At 35.8% G+C, this 21,801-nt stretch overlaps 3 protein-coding genes across 5 annotated transcripts; 1 reads left to right on the forward strand and 2 right to left on the reverse strand.

Annotated features, from left to right (window-relative positions):
- Positions 1-869: 869 nt before the first annotated feature.
- LOC118032245 (oligopeptide transporter 1) lies at positions 870-4,620 on the reverse strand. Its single transcript, XM_073410274.1, has 7 exons — positions 4,500-4,620; positions 3,515-3,954; positions 3,268-3,365; positions 2,606-3,178; positions 2,240-2,498; positions 1,977-2,159; positions 870-1,876 (listed from the first exon to the last, which is right to left on the reverse strand). Exons 1-7 carry the CDS (start codon positions 4,567-4,569, stop codon positions 1,253-1,255), a joined length of 2,247 nt encoding a protein of 748 aa, XP_073266375.1. The 5' UTR covers positions 4,570-4,620; the 3' UTR covers positions 870-1,252.
- A 5,961-nt stretch (positions 4,621-10,581) lies between these two features.
- On the forward strand, positions 10,582-14,988 carry LOC118032190 (serine/threonine-protein kinase D6PKL2). Of its 3 annotated transcripts, XM_035036802.2 has the most exons (4): positions 10,582-10,818; positions 11,308-11,357; positions 11,684-12,770; positions 13,710-14,988. In XM_035036802.2, exons 3-4 carry the CDS (start codon positions 11,809-11,811, stop codon positions 14,581-14,583), a joined length of 1,836 nt encoding a protein of 611 aa, XP_034892693.1. In that variant the 5' UTR covers positions 10,582-10,818; positions 11,308-11,357; positions 11,684-11,808; the 3' UTR covers positions 14,584-14,988. The 3 variants fall into 3 exon arrangements, with proteins under 3 accessions (XP_034892693.1, XP_034892691.1, XP_034892690.1); XM_035036800.2 differs by lacking the exon at positions 11,308-11,357 and having other exon boundaries at positions 10,583-10,823; XM_035036799.2 differs by lacking the exon at positions 11,308-11,357 and having other exon boundaries at positions 10,583-10,818.
- Positions 14,989-15,404: 416 nt separating this feature from the next.
- Positions 15,405-17,568, reverse strand: LOC118032191 (U-box domain-containing protein 33). Its single transcript, XM_035036804.2, has 4 exons — positions 16,997-17,568; positions 16,144-16,262; positions 15,939-16,054; positions 15,405-15,834 (listed from the first exon to the last, which is right to left on the reverse strand). The coding sequence occupies exons 1-4, from the start codon at positions 17,385-17,387 to the stop codon at positions 15,597-15,599; spliced, it is 864 nt and encodes a 287-aa protein (XP_034892695.1). The 5' UTR covers positions 17,388-17,568; the 3' UTR covers positions 15,405-15,596.
- Positions 17,569-21,801: the final 4,233 nt, after the last annotated feature.

Consider the following 21,801-nt stretch of genomic DNA (forward strand, 5'->3'; position numbering starts at 1 on the left):
TACTAAGGTCTTGTTTGTTTGCTGGAAAATAGTTTTCTTTTAAAAAGTGAATTCTAGAAAATTAAATTCCGGGAAAGTGAATTATTTTCTGATGTTTGGTAGTGTAATGAAAAATAATTTGAAAAATACTTTCTAGTGTTTGATTATGTCATGGAAAATGAGTTGGAAATAACTTATTAATGTTTTATTTTTTTTCAAGTATATTAAAATAAAGCGGAACAAATCTTATAAATTAAAAAGTTGAATGAGAATGGAATTGAAAAAAAATATAACTTCATAAATTATTTCAAATAAAATAAACAATAAATAAATAATATAGATCAAATCTAAAAAAATAAAAAAATTTGAAAGATGAAGAAATTAAAATAATAATAATTAACATTTCATAAAATATTTTAAATAAAATAAGTAATAATAAAAAAAAAATGAGGATTAAATTTGATAGATAAAAAATTTCAATTAAAAATGATAAGGGAAAAAGCAATTAACAATTATAAAAATGAGGATCAAAGTTAATATAAAAATTAAATTCTAAGGGATGAAATTAAAAAAACAAATATTCAAAACATATATATATATATATATATATATATATTTTATATATATATATATATATAACAATAAAAAATTTAAGGATCAAATTTGATATAATCAGCAAATAATATGACATTTCTAAATTTTTCACAACTTTTGAAAAGTGTTTTTCTGCTGATTAATTTTTCTAATGGCAAATAAAACACAAAAAGTTTGGAAAGTGATTTTTCAGAAATCACTTTCCGAGAAACAAACACACCTTAGACTAGTTCCAAGTAATTGTAATATTAAACAGTATTAAATGACTAATAGAAAAAGATAAAAAATATATATTAAAAAAAAATTTGAAAGATATATATATATATAAAAAGAGCATTGTACCTGTGAATCGTGCTATTTGTGAAGACCTACAAGGAAATCAACACATCTTCTAGGTTCTTTGTAATAAAGAATACATTTTTACATATTTGAGTTCATGACAGCAAATGTTTGTGAAAAAAACTCGATATTATGGGGACCTAGCTACTAGTTCAGTCCACGAACCTTTATCTCACACACTTGATTTCTTCTTTCTTTCTTTCTTTTCTTTGCTTTACTTGCTAGAAATTCCAAGTTGCCCTGAGGTGATGTTAAAAAGAGAGTTGATTACTAGATAGCCATGTCAACTCGAGTTTGACCTTAACCTTAACCCCAGTAGAGATGCTGATAAAGGAACCTGTCATTGAAAAACAGGACACCCCTCCACCTGAATGCCAGGGGCGGTAGGACAAGTTGCCAAGGGACAATGATCAGAAACCTCCAAGCCCCACCAGGTTGGTCCATTGATGTTCTTCATCTGTAATGTAAAAAAGAGCACAACGGCTGAGAAAGCAACTCCAGCATCTAATCCTGCTGAGAGGATGTAGTTGTGCCTAACCCACCATCCTCTGTATCTATTGTAGACAACCAAGTTGAAGACAATGCCTACAGAAAGCCAGCACATGTAGTTCACGGCCTTGACTGCCGGCATACCTCCTGTGCCGCTTAAGATAATAGGCACGTTAATGTACTTGATCCATGTCTTCTCCGGGAACTTGAGAGAGAGTATCCACACCGGCACCGGCGCAAGAATTCCGATGAGAAAGAAATAGTTCATCTTAGAGTACAAACCAAGACGTCCGAACATTCGCATCGGTCCAACCAAACCCCAAATGACAGAGGCATTGTAGAACACATCGACTCCGGGACATGTCCACTGGCTTCCTTCTGGCAGTTTTGATGGATCGCAGATGTTTTCCACCGAGGTAAGGAGCCACCAACCCGTGCCGAAGTAGACTGAAGATGAAATCAAAGTCCCTACTATCTGTTATTGACATAATTAGCATCAATGGTGTTAATTCTAAAGTGGGCTTCCAGTATATCACATAAGGCTATGACTGTCTGATTTGATTTCAAATTTATACCTGGACAACAAACATGGACTTGGGGGGGATTTTCATGTAATGTCCCAGCTTGAAGTCTGAGAGGAACGAGATTGCTTGTGACATGCTAGTGTAGCCATAGTTCTTGAAAGTAACATTTGCAAGGAGTCTCCCCGGATACATGTAACCGATTATTAGCTCGGTGATAACGTTGAGTTGTGGTTGCTGCACAACAATTTCGACATTAATATGATCGAGGACAGTTAACACGAGCAGGTTAGAAACTTAGTCTGCCAAGATCATACCTGGTTTGTAGTTGCTGCAAGAACACCAACTGGAAGGGTGAACATGAGAGCCAAGCCAACTGCCAGGAGGACACCCCAGTAAGGAAGTTGCAACTGTTTACCAAAGCCCTCACAAGTAAGCAAGGTTAGTGCAATTACTATGATCAAGAGGGAGTAAAACCACCATTGAGGGACAGTTTCGTAATTCTTCTTCATTATTCTAGTGTGGACATCAGCGTACTTGTCTTGATATGCTGCTTTTGTTTGATGCCAAATTTCTCTGCAAACAGAAGGACAAGGTAATCAGACAAATAATGATATGTTATGACATCTATTGACGGGATGAGATTAGCGTCATAAAAAAACTAAGAATCTGTTGATAAATACCTTCCATGGAAAAGTGCTACATGAGTTAATGCAGCAGCCAATATGGCAAAGTTAAGACCATAGGTGTAAACGAAGAAGATACTTAGGTTGACTTTGCTGTAGCCATCATATCCTGGTTGATCGAATTCAAAGGTTGTCTCATTTAGAACTCTCGAAACATCGTAGGGTTGTCCATAAGCATCGAAAACATGTGAAGAGAAAATTGGAAAACGTTTGGCACCATATGAGTTGGTCCAGTAAGCTATGGGGATTACGATGTAGAGAGTTATGATATAACCAAACAGTTTGTTGATAATAGCAAATCCTGGAGTGGCCAAGGGAGATCCTAGAAAACCAGCCACCGTTGACCAATCAATGGCGAAAGAGCCAACGCCCAGGCCATGAAGACCCGAGCCAACTTGTTGGGCAGTGACTGAATCCTTCCATATCCAACAGACAAAGGAAAGAGCAGTTATAGATTGGAAGAGATAGCCGGGGACTATATAGTATGCGAAGCTTGATACAAGGACCACGAGGAAGAACTGCAGCCTCGTTAGGCCTCCCTTACGCCTGATCTCAACTTCATGCAATGCCCTGGAGGATTCGAAAGAAAAACGAATTAGAGAGGAGAAAAGAGGAGATACTAATCATAAACTGATAGAAAATGGGGTTGCAGGAGACACCTGAAGAGGGAAACTTGAACCAGAATGGAAGGCCACCACATGTAAGGGGAATCAACAAGGAACTTCCTGAAAAGTCCAGCCCATCCATATCCTAGCAACTGAATGTTTCAACAAAATTGGAAGAAAGCATGTTCTATTAAGCATATTGAAGAAAGAGCAAAGCATTAATCAATACTCTCTAAGTCATCACCTGCATTTTATTTTCACCTCAAGAAAAAAATTGCTATGGAGTTTAGGAGAGGATCACCTGTGTCGTCTGCGTTAACAACATAGCTGGTACTGCATCTATACGACCATGATAAAATGCCTTCACGATGGTGATAATTCCCACTGCAAATACAGTATTTGATCCAGCATTTGCAAATATGGTGATCAGAACATGTTCTTTTAAGTTGAAAGGCCCTGGATTCAATGAAAGTGCCCATTTAGTTCGGGGAAACCGAATAAATTTGTTCGGTAAAACTGATTCCATAAGCCTTCCTATTGGCAGTACAACAATCTGAGCTGAAATTGATGTTACATAGAGCATATTTTGACGGTAACCAAAGAACTGATTCACAAATGCCAGAAGAGCACAACATATGATCCCCAAAACCCATGTTCGAAATGTCAAGCATGGTAATGTTGGATCATCTGTAATCGGCACCGTGAGCTTGACTTGCTCGATTGGTGAATCGTTTACCTCTTCTGCAGAAAATCATGTTTTAACAAAGACAAAAGGAGTCAGCAATCGTTGATCACCGACGATAGTTAATTATTAGATAGTGAAATTATTAGAGAGTTATGGATTGCTAAATTTTGTTAAATAATTATTAACAATGCACAACAACAATAGCCATGACCGTAATTGAACCCCCGGATAGTCCACATTCAGCAATGTGCAATGTCAGGTATAATTAAATCGTTAGGAGTTTGAAAATGACCATTCAAGGTATTAGCATATTAGCTTCGGTCAGTGTAAATTTTAAGTTTTTAAATTATTTTTATAAATTTAATTAACGGCTTGAGCTTTTAAGTTACTAAGCTTCTATCCTATCTGTTCATATTCAAAGAGTAATTTAGAAACTCTTTCAGGACTAACTGCTGCAATTCAGGCAGTGATTTAGTGTCAGCTACTCTGCAATCCTTAGGAAGTGCAACTACAAGAGATCGACGAATCATTAAAATCGCAGACTTATAATTAACCTGCATTAGCTATGAAAAGAAAGTAAGTGGACTGAATTATTAATTACCTATCTCATCAAGAATCTTGGCCTTGGTCGAAAGACGATTCCCATTACCACTAGTCTCTTCACGCTCCATGCTCCTATGCTTACACTCCCTAAAACTATAATGTGGTGAGACTTCTAACAACAGAAGTTTTCAATATATAGGGTTCCTTGGCTTCGTGATTTCTCTTCGTTTCTGACGCACCAATATTTTCTTTTTTTCTACCTTACATTTATTATTCATAAGATCTTTTCTTTGGTTTTAGCAAGTTAATTACTATTAATCATAACGTGAAGTAACATTCTGTAACATAATTCCAAACAAACTTTGCATCCCAAAAAATCCACCAATAATTGAAAAATCTTCTGGTATACCAAGGAGGAGGAGCAAACAATTGGTGTATGCTCTGCCACCTCTGACCCTGCCCTACCCTATCTTTTCCTCAACTACTTGCTCATCATGCAATTAATCTGCTAATGTCATTTGGTAGGTGACCCATCCTTGCTTAGGAAAGGCATTATTTTCACAGTACTGGCATTAATTATCCATCAGAAAGCTCACCTTGAGGTCACGGTGCACACACCTCTAGGGCATGTCTATCTATCTCTCTAGACAATCTTCGTACGTAAAAAGCATCACATGAGAGACATGTCTTGAAGACAAGCTTTTTTTCTTTTTAAGAATTGCCATGAAAATATATAGGAAGCGTTGTAAATTAAGAAAGTTATACATTTTCTTTTGTATTTTTGTTTACCAATGAATGTAGATCCAATTCTCAAGAAGAAATTGACTGCATGTGTAGTAGATCTATATTGATAAGTAGGAAAATCGAAGGTGTGTTTGTATACATAAACGACGAAGTATGACTACGGAAAATTTGTGAATATTTAATTGGCTTTACTTTGGCATTACAAATGTTAATTTGTATTGGGACAATAAAAAAACCTTTTTTTTATATATATAAAAATCTACTGCATTGCAGGCTTTTAGAGAAAATAAAAACTTAGGTTAACTCACGTAAACTTTTCCAATCATTGATCAGATCTTATATCTATTATATCCCATACTACATATATATACTGCATGATGTATTTTTATTTCTTTCGTTCCTTGGATTAAGTTACTAGAAATACAAAGCTGTCCCAAGGTGATCTAAAGAGTTTTTAAATTTTAAATTTTCTTTTTTTATAATTAAAATCGATGATAATCAATGAACAACTCGTTTGAATATATCTTGTTGTGCCCATAAAATAAGAAATGGAGAACTAATTATGATGGATAAAACCCTAGTAGAAGCTTCAATTCTTTACTTATACAAAATTAAAAACAAAAAAGACATAAACATATAATCTGATTATAAAAACCTAGAGGGAAACATACAAACAAACATAATTGTAGGATAGTTTACAGTGAATTTTTATTTTTTAAAAAAAACTAGTGCTAATGTGTATATTAGATAGTTTTTTTTTTTTTTGGTTAATTACTTAGCAAATTTGTGTAAAATCAAAATAGTAATTTTAACTTGCAACATACCCCCCTGGGCCTGCCTGAATTTGGACATGGGGGCTTCTAAACATGTCATGGGCTCTCTAGGCTTTGCTCTTATCTTCATTTATTGATCATAAGATAGCGGTTTGTGGTCTCCTCTTGCTCACATGTGCCTTTCTTTTCCTCTCCCTCCCTATAATTCTAGCATGCATGCCCCTACACTCGCAGTGCTCCTGCCTCTTCCTTCTATGGAAAAAACTGTCTATTTCTTATTAATTTTTCCACATTCATGTGAACTTCACCGCTAATAATCCACATGCATGCACCTATGCTGCTTTTATTTTACACTGAAGTGATCTGTACCGCTTCCTAACAAGAAAAGGAGTAGTTATGGGTGCTTCATATTTATTTGGGTGCACTAAAGAGTCATTCTATTCTTAATATATAGAGAGAAAGAACATGTCTTCAACATCATTCCACGAATGAAAAACATTAGGTCATGTTTGTTCTTGCAATGCTTATATATAACGCAACAAAAACACCAAGTTAATACGTTTATGATCACTACGCTACACCACAAGAACAAGCGAGCAACAGACGGCCAGCATGTGTACTGAAATAGATAGAAAAGACAAGGGTAAACGGGCATAAAGAGAGGCAATTAACTTAATTTATTCGGACATAGTTAGTTATACAAGCTTTAGATTAAATAGTGTGAGCGCATCAAACGGCGCCGGGCATCTATTGCTCCCTTGCAAATACAAATACAGATAACATTAACAATTGTTTCAGCTTTGCCCTAATCTGTCAGTCAAAAACATGATCAATATATATTGCTTTTAATTACACCAACGAGATATTCTCTTGTCACAAGCGGTGGAGATCATCAAATTAATGTCATTTGGTGGGCCCATTCTTCACACGAAAGACACTTGTCAGCATCTGGATGCCCAGTGCTGATCATCAGTATCAGCATCAAACCTCACATATATGAACGTTTGTGTGTGTAGATGATGGCCAGTAGTTGCTGTGAGATAATTTAATTGAAACGATCGAGGACCACAGCCACTGGCACTGCGCATTCATAAAACTGCCAGTTTTTTGGCTCAAAAACTATTTAACTATAGATAGAGAAGAGGAGGTGCATGTGCTAGCTCTGCCCTCGCTCCTCTATGCATATGCATCAATGGAGAATTGTGGATATATAACCTTTGTTTCTGTTCACTTGAATTAAAGGATATTAATTTCTCTTGTATTATAAATTATTTTAGAGCACATGCTAGTACTGTTATTAAACTAATAAATCACAGGTAAGCGAATCAACTCGGACAATTTAATTGATTAAATCAACCGAGCTTGACATGATCGGCTCCTACTCAGTTAAACGTAGAACCCGGCCCGAGTGATGTTCTAGGTTGACAGGTAACCATATTGATCAAATATTCTAGGTTGACAGGTCACCACAGTTAAACATAGAAACAGCAACCCTTTGATTAACCACTAACTTCAACATCATAAGATGGCCAAGAGCCATGTGGCTGTGGGTCGGTACCATTTTTGGATGAGGACTAGAACCAGCAAGGTTGTCCAAAGACACGAGAAAGCCAACAAAAGATTGGTAAAAGGGAAAGTTGCCAAAGTCGATTTCCTTGCTACTTTTAAAGCACGTACTTTGATCCCAATCAAGCATTCAAGTTCCCCACTAGCTCGAACCTTATAATTAATAACCAGACATGGAAGGGAAAAGAAACAAAAGTTGATGAGATTTTCTCTGTATGTGTTTGATGGAGACATGTTAATTTTAAGTTGAGGTTCCTTGCAATAATCAAATATATATTTCTCGTTAGAAAAATGCCTTTTAGCTTGTTCGGTATCGTGAATGGTTTTGTTGTTGCGGTTTAAAACGATAAATTTAGAAAAACTATAAATTATAGTTATTTTATAATTAAAAAGGTTTATAATAGAAACTATATAAACTATAGAGTGTGTTAATTAACCAAACATCTTCATGATTAGCACAAAATACAGACAGTAGAACACCACACAACACCGCACACAGTAAACAAACAAAGCACTGAGAACACAGCTTGCGCTGCAAACATGTATGTGCTGTATTGTTTTAGATTGAAAGAATTCTTGAATAGTATTTTACGTATCAAATCAACTTTTTTTACACAGCATGCAAAACCTGTAGTGGAAAGGGTTTTACCGTTACTGCATGGTGTCGGGGAACTCATTTTTTGTGAGCTTTCTCTTCTTTACAGAATCTTTTTTTCTGAATTTATACAGACGAAAGGGAAAGGAAATGCAAAGCAATGTGGTGTTGCCGCCTCACGTCGACTAACTGTCTAAAGTTCCATGGAGGACAACGAAGGTTGGTTAGTTCAAAAACAAAAAGGGGAGGACGTCAGAGGAAAGGAACAAGACATGAAAAGGAAGACTATATTAATTAGGCTTCATTGGCATTGTTGTCCAACACATTTGAAGTCAAATGTTGAATGGTAGTAGAACATTAAGTGCCTAATATTTGTCTACGTGGTCAAGTCAAAAAGCATTATTTTATTTTATTTTATTTTTTTGGCTCGAGCCGTGGGTCTAAAGTCTAAAGATTTTTATAGAGGCTAAGCGAGCATATGATACGTAGAAAATATTTGCATTTGCGAGAGGAAGAGCTAGCTAAGTGGATCCCTTCTCTGGAAAGATCCACATTTATATATGTTAATTTATTTTTAATTTGTTGGAGATTAATTGATGTTGAATTGTAATCAATTCATTTACCAACTTGTGTTTTTTTCTTTTCTTTCATAATTGTTAATGAGAGATTTCACGGTAACTTATCGGGACCTCGTACAGTGTGTGATTCCTCTAATTTAATTAATTTAATTTATGTGCATGCTGCTAGCCCTAAACATCTAGCTTTACGGCAGTGAGTGGAGTGGTCTCCCCCAGTAGATTAGATTGTTTATTTGAGTAACCACATGGAGGCAGGAAATTTTATGAAAAATTAAAAATTGGAATCAAAATCTTCTCACAAGATGCTGTAATTGGTTTAATTAATAATTATTTATTTAAGAAATTTCATTAACTGCGTGTTTGTCTTTGTTGCGGCTTACGATGTCGGCAGTTTGAAAATATAGGTAGTTTGTGTTTAGCATGTTTTATAGTTAAAAATATTTTAAAATAATTTTTTAGTATTAAAAAGCATTAATTTGATATGTTTTCAAGCGTAAAATAATTTTAAAAATATTTTGAAAAAACGAGTTGAGCTAAAACAGACCCTTTCTCTTAACAAATAATTCAAGAGATAAATTTCAATGGAGCACGTACAAAATCATGATCTCTTATTTAACCAAACATTGTCAATTTAACATGAAATTAAAACAAAACACAAGCCACATCGTGACAAGCAAATATCTCTCAATTGCTCATATGAGAGATGTAAATGTGAAGGCCTGTCCCATCCATCGGAAGAAAGATTGAGGGCCCCGCTTGGCTTTGTGGTGGCACAACCTTAAATCGGAAAACCCCACCGTGCAATCAAACCTTCAATCTGTTAATTGGGCCACCACATCATCATGGGACGATTGAGGAGCACACCATCCACTTGATCTTCCTCCCAGCATTCTCATCCGACCATCGGTCCATTCCCCATGATTTTATTTGTGTATCTCAAGCCAGAGCTCATACCCATTTCAGGCAAGCAAATGATGCCGCTTCTCCTTTGTATTTGGGGCCATAGGAAAAAAAAACACAACATCATGGCTCTACCCATGTGGGATTCATTCTTTCTACAGATGTCCCACCTTGTTCGCTGTTCTTCGCCATGCGATGTCTCTGGTTAGATTACTCAAACAAACCACACAAAAAAGAAATCTTGATTAATTTAAACGTATTACATCATACCAAGTAACAAAAAACTTGTCACCATTGTTCTTCGCCATGCGATGTTTCCCCCCTCTATACTATCATTGTGTTTTAAGATGGTTATGCAGTGATGCTAATTCTATACCCCATCACAAATATCCTCCCTCTAATATTCAAACACATTTGTAGAAATCTCACAACATATGCATCATGGCTTAAGATACTTTCATACATATAAATGATTAGATATAGACATGCTATCTTTGCAAATGATAGTTGTTTTTAAGTTGGGAATCATAAAATCAATGTCTTTTATATGAATATACCAAAACCATCTAAAAATAAAAGGAAAAAAAAAAAACTTTCTTGCAAAAATACAGCTAACAAATTACCAAACGAGGTGTGCATTGAATAGATCCCACCAGCCACCTATACTCACCTTTAGGACAAATATTATTAGAAACATTCTATTTCTTTGAGAGGAGGGGTTATTTTTATTTTATTTTATAAGAAATAAATAGACAAAAAAAAAGAGAGGATAAAAAGGCTTTAATCTTTTTTCAGTTGCAAAATGTCCTAACCTTTTTGTCATTTTAATGGAAAGAAGATGTAGAGAAAGTGTGTGTGTGTGTATTTTTTTTTTTCAGAGAGCATCATGCATGCCAGGCAGATGAAATGCACAAAATAAAAAAAAATCCATCCACCCTTCATTTTCTCTCCAAAATGGCACCAATCAAATTATTGTATTTCTATTTGTATATATAAAAAAAAGGTAAAAACTTTAGCTTTATAGCTTTGCTTTGAGTCTTTGACTCTCTCTCTTTCTCCCTCTCTCCCTCTCTCTGCCTAATAGTCCACCAGAAGCACAGTTTCAGCTTCTTCTTCTCCTTCTTTCTTCAGACAAGCTTATTTAGGCTACAAGGAGTTCTCTTTCCACGGTGTTTTTGCTGATAAAGCTAACATCTTCTCTTGACTTTCTTCATGTTTCAAGTTCGGTACTTTCTTTCACTTCTCTCTCTCTCTCTCTCTCTCTCTCTCTTCATTTTTTGCTCTTTTTTGTCATCTGGGTTTCTGCGGTTGGCTTGGATCTGTAGTGGGGTTTGGCTACAAGTATTGATTTTGTGAACAAGATCTGAACTTTGCTTAATTAACACTTGATCATGTCGGTTTACTTGGCTTGTTTGAGAATGCATTATGTTATTTGCTGACTTGGTGGTTGATTCTTTACTTTCTTTGGTGGTCCTTGAATCCTTCATGCTTGTTTTTCATTTTTTATTTTTTTGATGGGCCTGGTTTTTGTGTTCCTTTCTGGTGAGAAATTATTGCATGTTGAGTTGACCTTGTTAGCTATGAAATTTTGATCTTCTTCAATTTTTTCTTCAGTTTCACTTGATCGAACTATGGGTGCTGCTCTTTGATTGATTGTTTTTTCTTTCCGTCCTGCGAAATAATTAATATTTCATTGTAATTCATTTTCAGGTTTGTGTCTGTTTTTGCCAGTAAGTTTTTCGTATTTGACCTATTTTTAGGTAAAGTTAAGTTTCCTGATATACATATGGTTTCCCTACGTTTGAGCTGTATGGTGATTATGTGACGAATAACGGGTTGGTGGTCTTTTTTTATCTGACTTTGTGATGCAGTGTTTAGGCAAAATGAAATTAGAGTCGGTTAAAATATCACTTTTATATTGGTATTGTTCCATTTTACTTGGATTCCATACCATATTGTCTTTTGAGTGTCTTCTGTATTGATATGCACCTAAATCAGTGCCTTTAGGTGTTATGAAGCCATATAGAGTGCATTTTTGTGCATTATGTTCCATGTGAATTGTAACTTACTATAATGTCTTTGACAGATTATTTGCTGCTGTTGGCAAAATTGGATAACAACATTTTTAGGGCTGCCAGCGGCAGAGATATGATTCTGAGTTTTGGGCACCTTAAAGTGGATTCATTCAATCTGATGTAGTTTTGTTGTCTGATGGCCTCAATAACTTCTAGCAAACCTTCCTTGAAACAGCACCAGAAAACAGCTGGTGTTCAAAAATTGGAGGCCGACATTAGGCATTTGTCTTCGCAGGGATCAAAACCATGCAAGCCGCAGCTGATTAATCGTGAGCAGGTACAGCTGTTGGTAGAAAATATGCCAAAGCAGGTTTTGTTAGAAGCTTTTGAAAATATAAAGCTCCCGAATTCTAATCAAGAAGGGGCTTCTGATTCTTTGAGTATTAAGTTGGAATCAAATTCTTCCTTTCCCTGTTTTGAACAAACATCAACTGAGGTGGATTCTAGTGTCAATGAGACTAGAGGCTCACAGGATGTTTCTGTTGATCAAGAGAAGAAAACATCAGAATATGGAAGTGTAAAAAACAGTTCGGTATCTGCCAAACTTAGTGATGGAACCAGCAGTCTGGGTAAGACGAGTGGAAGTGCCAAGATTAGTGACCGTGTTGATTATGCTGAGGGTGGCAAGAGAAGTATGTGTAGAGGAAGCACCAGCAGTGATGTTAGTGATGAAAGCACATGTAGCAGCTTTAGTAGTAGTATCAGCAAACCTCACAAAGCAAATGACTTGAGATGGGAAGCCATCCAAGCTGTTAGAGCAAAAGACGGGGTTTTAGGTTTGAGTCATTTTAGACTGCTGAAGAGGTTGGGTTGTGGGGATATTGGGAGTGTGTACCTGTCTGAGCTGAGTGGAACGAAGTGTTATTTTGCAATGAAGGTAATGGACAAAGGCTCTCTTGCCAGTCGCAAGAAGCTGCTTCGGGCTCAGACAGAAAGAGAAATATTGCAATCTCTGGACCATCCTTTCCTTCCAACGCTCTACACCCACTTTGAGACAGATAAATTCTCGTGTCTATTAATGGAGTTCTGTCCTGGAGGAGACTTGCACACTCTCAGACAGAGGCAGCCAGGGAAGCATTTTCAAGAGCAGGCAGTAAAGTATGATAAGTGAACTTCAACTATTTATCCTGTTATTTTTATGTAGCGGTCATGCATTTTCAAAAGTTATTTGCTGATAACATGACAACAGTTTCCATAGTTGGGAAGAAAAGGTGTTTGACCTACTTTTGGAAGTGCCGCCTTCATAAAGCATACACAGTTGTCCTCTTAGTATCTGCTGCTAGAATACTATTTGTGCTTAAAATGTTGGAAGTAAAATAAGCGGGAGCAGAATATAAGTATCTATTGGAGCTTAATGCTGCAGAACCTGTAAAAATTCTATGTGCCACTTCCTCGATTAAAATAATTTATATTTTGATCAAACAGAACAATTAAATAAGGGTGTGGCATTTGTGCTTGGCAAATTAATGGCTAATTGATAAAACAAGTTGAGTCAACAGTTTATATCTTACAGGTAAATGCTTTATCCTGAAGAATCTAAGTTTTGGAGACATCCCTATGACTCTATCCTGTTGCATGTAAAACCAGATTTGGCTATCTGGATCCATAACTTGCTTTTATACCCATGGTTTCTTCTCATCCTGGATGATTCCACTCTACTAGCAAAGCTAGTGACTCTTACACATCTTCAAAATGGAGCGGAAGTAACTTTCTGAAGCAGGATGTTGTTGAACTTGAGTCACTCTGGAACTGAATTTAGTTGCAGAAGTTTGATTCAAATTGCATTTGCACTCTTGATGTCAATTTTGATGAGGCTTAAAGTGTTAGATCTTTTTAACTTTAGATTAAAAGAGCAAAGAATCCTGGTCTCAGCATCAGGTAAATTGAACATGGAATTTCTCAAAGAAAGAAAAAAAAACATTATCTAATTTGTGGTGGATTTTTCAATACAAAATCCATGACATGTTTGACTTTGATTTTTTCTTCAAACCTGCATAAAACTTGAAATTAACCATCTTTGCTCTTTTCAATTTGCAGGTTTTATGTAGCAGAGGTTCTGCTAGCTTTGGAATATTTGCATATGCTTGGGATTATTTACCGTGATCTTAAGCCAGAGAATGTCCTTGTGAGGGATGATGGGCATATAATGCTCTCTGACTTCGACCTTTCCCTCCGTTGTACTGTAAGCCCAACTCTTGTCAAAACAGCATCTCTTGAGTCTGAGCCATTACGAAAGAACCCTGTTTACTGTGTTCAGCCTGCTTGTATTGAGCCTTCCTGCATCCAGCCATCCTGTGTTGCTCCTACAACATGCTTTGGGCCCCGCCTCTTTTCTAGTAAGTCCAAGAAGGATAGAAAACCCAAAAATGAACTGGGAAATCAAGTTAGTCCATTACCTGAGCTCATGGCAGAGCCAACTGATGCAAGGTCAATGTCGTTTGTTGGGACCCACGAGTATCTGGCTCCTGAGATCATCAAGGGTGAAGGTCATGGAAGTGCTGTTGATTGGTGGACTTTTGGGATCTTTCTATATGAACTCTTATTTGGTAAAACTCCCTTTAAGGGTTCTGGAAATCGAGCCACATTATTCAATGTTGTTGGCCAGCCTCTTCGATTCCCAGAATCACCAGTTGTTAGTTTTGCAGCAAGGGATCTTATAAGGGGTTTGCTTGTAAAAGAACCGCAACATAGATTGGCATACAAACGAGGGGCAACTGAAATTAAGCAACATCCCTTCTTTGAAGGTGTGAATTGGGCATTAATACGCTGTGCTACCCCACCCGAGATCCCAAAGCCAGTCGAGATTGAGCGGATACCTGGCCCAGCATCAACAAGTGAAAAGGCCGCAACAGTTGCAGCTGCTCCTGGTCAAAAAGGTTCTGATAATTATTTGGAGTTTGATTTCTTTTAGCAAGTATTTATTACAATTTGCAAATTGTTTCTATTTAAGGGGAAGAATTGTTCTGAACACCGTAGGCGTTGTTGGTGATGAGGATTAAGTTCCTTTTCCTGTTTTTTTCTCCTTTATTGACAGATGATAAGGAAATGTAATGTTTGTTGTTTCCTTTTAAAAAATCTCAAATCTGTATCACATAATTATTGCTTGGAGTCTCCAAGTGTAGGGGCTTGGGACCCTGTCGCCAGATCGGTTCAGAAATGTGGCCGATAGTCCTGTTGAGGGGACTCCTTCGAGCTCACGGTCATACTAGCTATTAGTTCTGGAAATATGTCTCAGGCGAATGTACTTTAGCAGTGGAATGATTCAATTGATTGGCCAACACAAATACAGTCCAAAATTGATTTAAATTTATTCGTATCTGCTGCTTGATCTGTAAATATATATTTACGTGATGTAAGTTCATTTCTTTGACTTGCCCTGAAATCTTGAATGCATGCATGTTCTTTGGTTTTGAATCGCTTGCAAAAGGTATGGACAAAGGTTCAGGACTGAATTGCGGGCCAAGAAGAGCAGAGGATATGTACACGCGCTTCACAGATTCTCTCTTGCAGCTGAGGTGCTGTAAGGGCATCCAACAATCTTGAACTCCAATTGTGTGAAGTTTTTCCTATTTTTATGATTTTTTTTTTCATCTTTTCAAATCCATCGGTGTAAACTTTCAGATAAAAATGAGCTTCTACTTTCATTTCTATTAACATACACGTTTCTATTACAGTTGCTCATGTCCCTTTTGTCCCCATTACAATCCAAATGCCATACTTAAGAAGAAGCAGTGACATGAATTTTGCAGTTTCTATAGAAGCAAGCCAAGTTGTCCCATGGATTACAGAATCATAGAACCATGTACTGAGAGTGCAAGTGAAAAAAGTAAAACAATGTAGTGATCAAACAAGCAATCTTCAGTCTGGCTCGCTTGCAACTGAGCTATTCCAGCTGTGATCAGCTTGTGTTTATATCTTATATTTTTACGTAACTTTCGGTGATTTGAAACACATGCAAGCAAACGAGTCGTTATTTGTATTGGATTCATCTTGCAACGTGAAAGACTTTTCACTGGGATTATCAGCAAGGGTTGAAGGTGATCCAACCATCTCGTCAATCACCACTTCCTTTCCATCGCATATGATCTTAACATCGCAGAACTCGGGTGCGTTTTGAATTACTTGATCAGCTATCCCATTTCCTCTCTTAGACCTCAACTTCCTATCCATCACCAAATGTTGAAAATTCAAGCAACTTTAAGCTTAAAACACAGAAGGGTTATTCACAAAAAGTTTAAATGTCATAAATTACAGGCAGTAATGTACCTTAGATTGGACTTGGAGGTTCCAAGAATCAGCTTTCTCATGTTGAGAACTGTAATGAGGTCCATCATAGCTCTCCCAACCGCATCACTTTCAACAAGGATGGTGTCTACCTTAACCTGTTTCATTGCAACTCTTTCATAAATCAACAAGGATCCACTTCAACTCTAATTGGTATGGACAAAACAGCATGTGATAATCATAAAACCTTGGATGCAGAACACATGTTGATGAACTTTTGTAGGAGTTCTCTCCTCTTGTCTCTTTCTTGGGCCATGTAATTCTCCACCTGCTGAGCACTAACTTGACTCCTTGGAAGCCTACCCACTACCATCCACAAAAGGCACAAAACTAATTCAAAACTCGGTTCAGGTAACAATATTATCAAGATCTACCATGAACAAACGCATTCCCACTTCTTGTCTTTCTCAAAACTTTGAATAATTAACACAGGTCTTACAGTGAGGATGGGTCAAAAGATTCAGGCAGACAAAGTTGAAGAATCAACCCTTGTAACTCCCGCTGATATAATCTTATAAAAAAACAATAAAAAAAGCCTCGAAATATGAGCTAAAACCATGCTCAAGGCCTCAATACTAGACTAAATTGCAAGAAATAATTGGCTTCTCAGTACTATATTCTCACAGCTGCACTGCAAAGCAACTAGCACTCTACCTTAGCTAGGTCATTAACTCCCATGTTTACCTCTTAATGCCACTTGTTGACCATATTTGTGACTTTTAATAATAATAATAATAATATCAACAACAAGAACAATAATACAACATCTTTCAACCTCTAAACATAATCAAAGTCCCGACTAATTATCTAGAACAAAACAAAGTTATACTATATGCTAATAGTTTTGTCTGTGTTCCAAGTAAAGCCATTAATTAATGGTGGTTAAGACATTAGACCAGAAAAAAAGGACATGGCCCAAGTTGTCCACGAATTTATTTACTAGTCTTCAGTCTGACCCAAGACTCACCAACCAGTTCAGAACTTCAACAAAAAAAACAAGAAAATGAAGAAAATCAATGATCGATCAGATCTAAACTTACAAGGAGAAGGAATGTATTGTATCTCAGGGAAGATATGGATGAGAAAAACCACGGTATTGGAATCAATAATAGCATTCTTCAATGTCCAAGAAAGCGCATCCATGCTAGACTCACTCTTTCCCACACCAACATAAACACAATCTTTCTGATGATCTCCATATGCATCAAAGGAAAACAAACTCCCTTCTATGTCTTCTTTGATGGATTCCAAAGGCACCCCCTGATTAATCTCAAAGAGATCACTTGATTTCTCTTCTTCAATCTCACTTACGCTATGGGTTTCAGCATAATAGCACTGCTGGTGTTGATATGAACTTTCAGTGTAAACATTAGTTCTTGCGTCTTCTTCTTGGTGCAGGTAACCGGTTTGATCTGTTAATGGTACAGACATTTTCTTGGATGAGAAGAATGGCTGAATGTTTGTGAGTGGCTTGGGAGAGAAGGAAACTACAAGAACATGAAGAGAATCGATAGCAGTATATATGGAAATGCAGAGAGGAGAGGGTTCACATTATCTTCAAGCCACTCTCTACCTATGATATCATATCATATACTTGTCTTCCATGCATGTAGCACCTTTGAAATGTCAAAGGGAGGGGGGGGGGGGTCTTTTCATTAAAGTGAAAGGGTAAGAGATTTTTAGGGTAAACTTCAAAAACACCCTCCAACTATTGGTTAGTATCAATTTTACTCCCCAAACAATTTCTTATATTGATTTTATCTCCGAGCAATTCTATTTCTTAAGTGGGATATCTTGATACAAGTGGATAACAACGGAGTTTATTACAAGCCAAAATCCTTAAAAAACCAAGCACATCATAATCATAAAGAAAACATTTAAAATATCCAAGTTTTCTTTTACTGAAAAGCTATTACAATACTTTATATAAAAAAATAGAAAAAACCCTAACAATCCTAAATAGTAGAAGGAAAAAATAAATTAGGAAAAATATTTCATTTAAATAGGAAAAAAATTAAAAAAAAAGAGACATAATAATATTGAATAGAAAAACACAAGATTAACTAATAAAAATATACTCTATCTTTTCTTTTCTTTTTTTTGTCTAAGAAAGCCCCTCTATCGTATCCTTTACTTGAATTTCTTAACTAAAATGTTAACTTTCTTACAAAATGTGATTGTTTCTCACAAACTGAAAGAGTCCATGATCGAATATGGATAATTAAGAACACTAAATTGATGATTTTTAAGACTTGAAGGATGAAATTGATGTGAAAGTTACAAGGGACATCTCTCTTACCAGTTTTTCGGTGTCGCAACCATAACGCTGTTGCCCAATAATTGACATCTACGGGGCTTGAGAAGGGAGACTACTTGTTGTTTTCCATCTTAATCAGTATAATAAAAGTATAATTAAGTTAATAACACTGATCATGCCAATATAATTAGCTATACTTCTCTATTTTCTTACAAATTTAATTAATTGGTGTGTGATATTCCATGACTCCAATAAACAAATGTCTGTGCTTGTTCTCTATGCACACGCATAGAATATACGAATATGTTGAAGGGAATCAGAGTTAATTAATTGGCCTGTGGCGTTGAAAATCCAGGATATATAATAATATATCTTTCCAATTCTTCCAAATTATCAATTATATGGATTCGTAGCTGGTTTACCATTCTAGCTTTGAAAATTTTATGAACATGTATCGATATCCAACCTTATCGAGGACACCAAGAAAGTAATTAATGCTTAGATTGTGTTTTGTTAGTGTCTCGAGGAAATAGATACAGGGAAAAAGAACAAGTAATCAAACACTAACTTAGTGTTTATCAATATAATAATCATAATAGCAAAGGTTCATATATAAAGGATCACAACAATTAATCTGTGGGACTCGGCCATCAATATGAATTGTGTATGTTCCATATATATATATAATTTGTGGGGGCCGAATTGTGTTGGAGGGGAGTCCAAATTGGATCCATCCCTTCATGCTCTCATGTGTGGGCTTGAATTAAGAGCTTAGTTGAGCTCCAATGAAGCCCAGATCAAAAAACAATCCATGGCTTCACCATGATGAATAGACAAATCGAAGAGGGCAGCTGCTAGCTAAGCTAAGAATGTTTCATTTTCTTGAGTTCAGATTTTACGATGTCTGAACTGAAGGGGTGGACATGGCAGTGAAGAAGGTTTGTTTTACTTTTTTAACTTTTATTAAATATCTTAATTTACATTTTTAATTTTTGACGAGGAATGTTGCATGGCAAGAAAAAACACCTTGAAATATATATATATTACAGAAAAACAAAAGTAAAGAAATAGGTATTTATTTTGAAAGGAAGAGCATCACCTTATCAGCCAGCCCATGATCAGTATAAGGATAAAGGGAGAGAACAAGAGCAAATTAAGATGTTAATTCATACAAATAATCAAAATCATTTTCGCCCGCCCAAATGTTGATTGATTGTGATGTGCAGAGATGTGTATACATCATGTATTTAATTTAACCTTAGCTCAAGGGTTGCACGCATACATATGCATGCTCAAATCATTCATGTATACATATGCATGGTCAAATCATTCATGTATATATATATTCCTACCCTCTGTCTCTCTCTCTATATAATCTCTTGCATTGCCATTTGCATGCATGCCAATGTGAAGGGAAAGAAAAAATAAAAAAAAAGATGTAGAAAAGTACTTCTTATGTCATAGCTTAATTACCCCTCGAATTATTCCTTGAATTATTCCTTGTATGATCATAAGAATATATATATATATATATAATAATCTTACATTTAGTACTGTCCCATAGTTTGGCGCAAGCACAATTGACATTCGAACAAATTTTCTTTAAATATTAAATAATCTCAAAACCCTTGGAAGCATACATCACATTGATATTGATATCTTCAAGTCTAAAAAATACACTACTTTACTTTAATGAGACTTAAATCTTATAACTATATTATTCTACACGACTGGTTCTCTAACTTAATCTAGTTAAGGTTCTTTTACGCTCGAAATTTACAAGTTGGATTATCAACTATATATAAGATTCCTTCCCCTGTAAGGATTATGATTGTGTCTAGGGATTATATATGATTATCTAGCTTAACTTTAAAAACAATTTTGATTGTTTGAGGATTTACTGACATTCAGAGTTCAGTAAATTAGAATTCCCTTTACGGTTTCGTTGTAATTTTAAAATTTATAAACATCAGATTTTTTTTTAACTATATATAACTCGCGTCAAGTCAAGTGATTAATATCGATTTAAACTCGTTTGACAATGATTTAATTTTTATATAGCTTGTTCTAAAAGTATCCTATCCACCAAAAAAGTTAAAATGAAAAACTAATAACCTCAAGATTGGAGAATATATTTCACGATGATTATTCTATTTAATTTTATGTTTTAAAAATAATCATAATCATAATCATATTTTCAAACACATGCTCCTAACAACGACGATGAAAGTGATGTCCCTTACAACTCAAGTTCCTTCGTTCTTGAGTATATATTTGATGAAGAAGGAGAATGGAAGAATACAAAGAGTAGGACAAAAGGCAACTTCCCATCTTGAGCTATCTTCATTGTATTTCTCTTGGCTGAATCGTGTCTGTATTTGCTGTCCTCTGTCTTTTTCCTCTTTCACACCAGACTAATGCAATTTTATTAAACTCATGAAAAAAAGTAGCTAGTGAATCCCCCCCCCTTTTTTCACCTTTTTTCAATTTTATGCTTTCTTTGATGGTAAGGTTCAAGTGGTATATTCAAACAAAGAATTCATAATTAGATACCCATTAACTTAGGAAAACAAAAAAATAAATAAAAAAATAGCAATAATATTGTTTTGATCCCTTTATAAAAGGGTTTTTTTGCTTAACATTAAAGATTTTTTTTAGTAATTAATCAACTCGGGGAGATGATCGATAAGAAAACATACTCTTAATTTTTGTGTATATATATATAAATTCACATTCTTTAATAAAGCAAGATGAAATTAACTCATGACAAGATGGCGAGAGTCCCTGTCTATGGAAGCTTTATATACAATATACATCCATGGACCCAAGAACTCAAAAGTTAAGAGAAAAACATGACTATAATCTCTCCATTGTTGGTGGTTGACATGCCTGCCATTAAAGGATGACACATTGCATCCTAGCTACTTTTTTCATGATAAAAGGAGGAGGAGGAAGAAGATAGCCCTAACCGAAAGGAAAAAGGAAGATAAAAGGCATACTAGATGGATGAGTTAACCATATTCTCTTGCTTTTACCGCAACTAGCTAGTCCTCGTAAGGTTTGGTGTTCTTTATTTTATTCTACTTTTAGGACTTCATTTTACAATGGTAATGTTTTATTAGCCTTAACTAGTATAGTAGGGAGGGGGACCTAGCTGAGAGTTTCCAACGCATATTAAGGACCTAATTGATTAAAAGTATTCTTAGAGCTCAAAAGGAAATTGGTGTGAAGATTGGGGGACCAATAGGAGGTTATCACATGTCCCAATAAATTCTCTTGAAGAGAGTAGAGAGGAAGTTAAATCATTTGGCAGGAAGTAGATCCAAGTAAGTGTATGTAGATGGGACTCCCTCCCTCCATTCCTCCCCTCCCTCCCTAGGTAACCCGTCCGTATCAATGGGTGACGGTCATTAACTCTGAAGGAAAAATACAAATCAAAAGCCTAAAAAAAGAAGAAGTGAAAATAGTAGATTTCTAAGCAACTTCCCTTCACTTTCCCCTGTCTTCGATGACACAAAAGAACAAAAATGTTGTGGTGGTCGTGCATGTGACTTCCTGATTTGGAGTTCGGCAGGGATTTTTTTTTTT

Source organism: Populus alba, chromosome 6 (assembly GCF_005239225.2).
Source record: "Populus alba chromosome 6, ASM523922v2, whole genome shotgun sequence".
In the NCBI taxonomy this organism is placed as follows: domain Eukaryota; kingdom Viridiplantae; phylum Streptophyta; class Magnoliopsida; order Malpighiales; family Salicaceae; genus Populus; species Populus alba.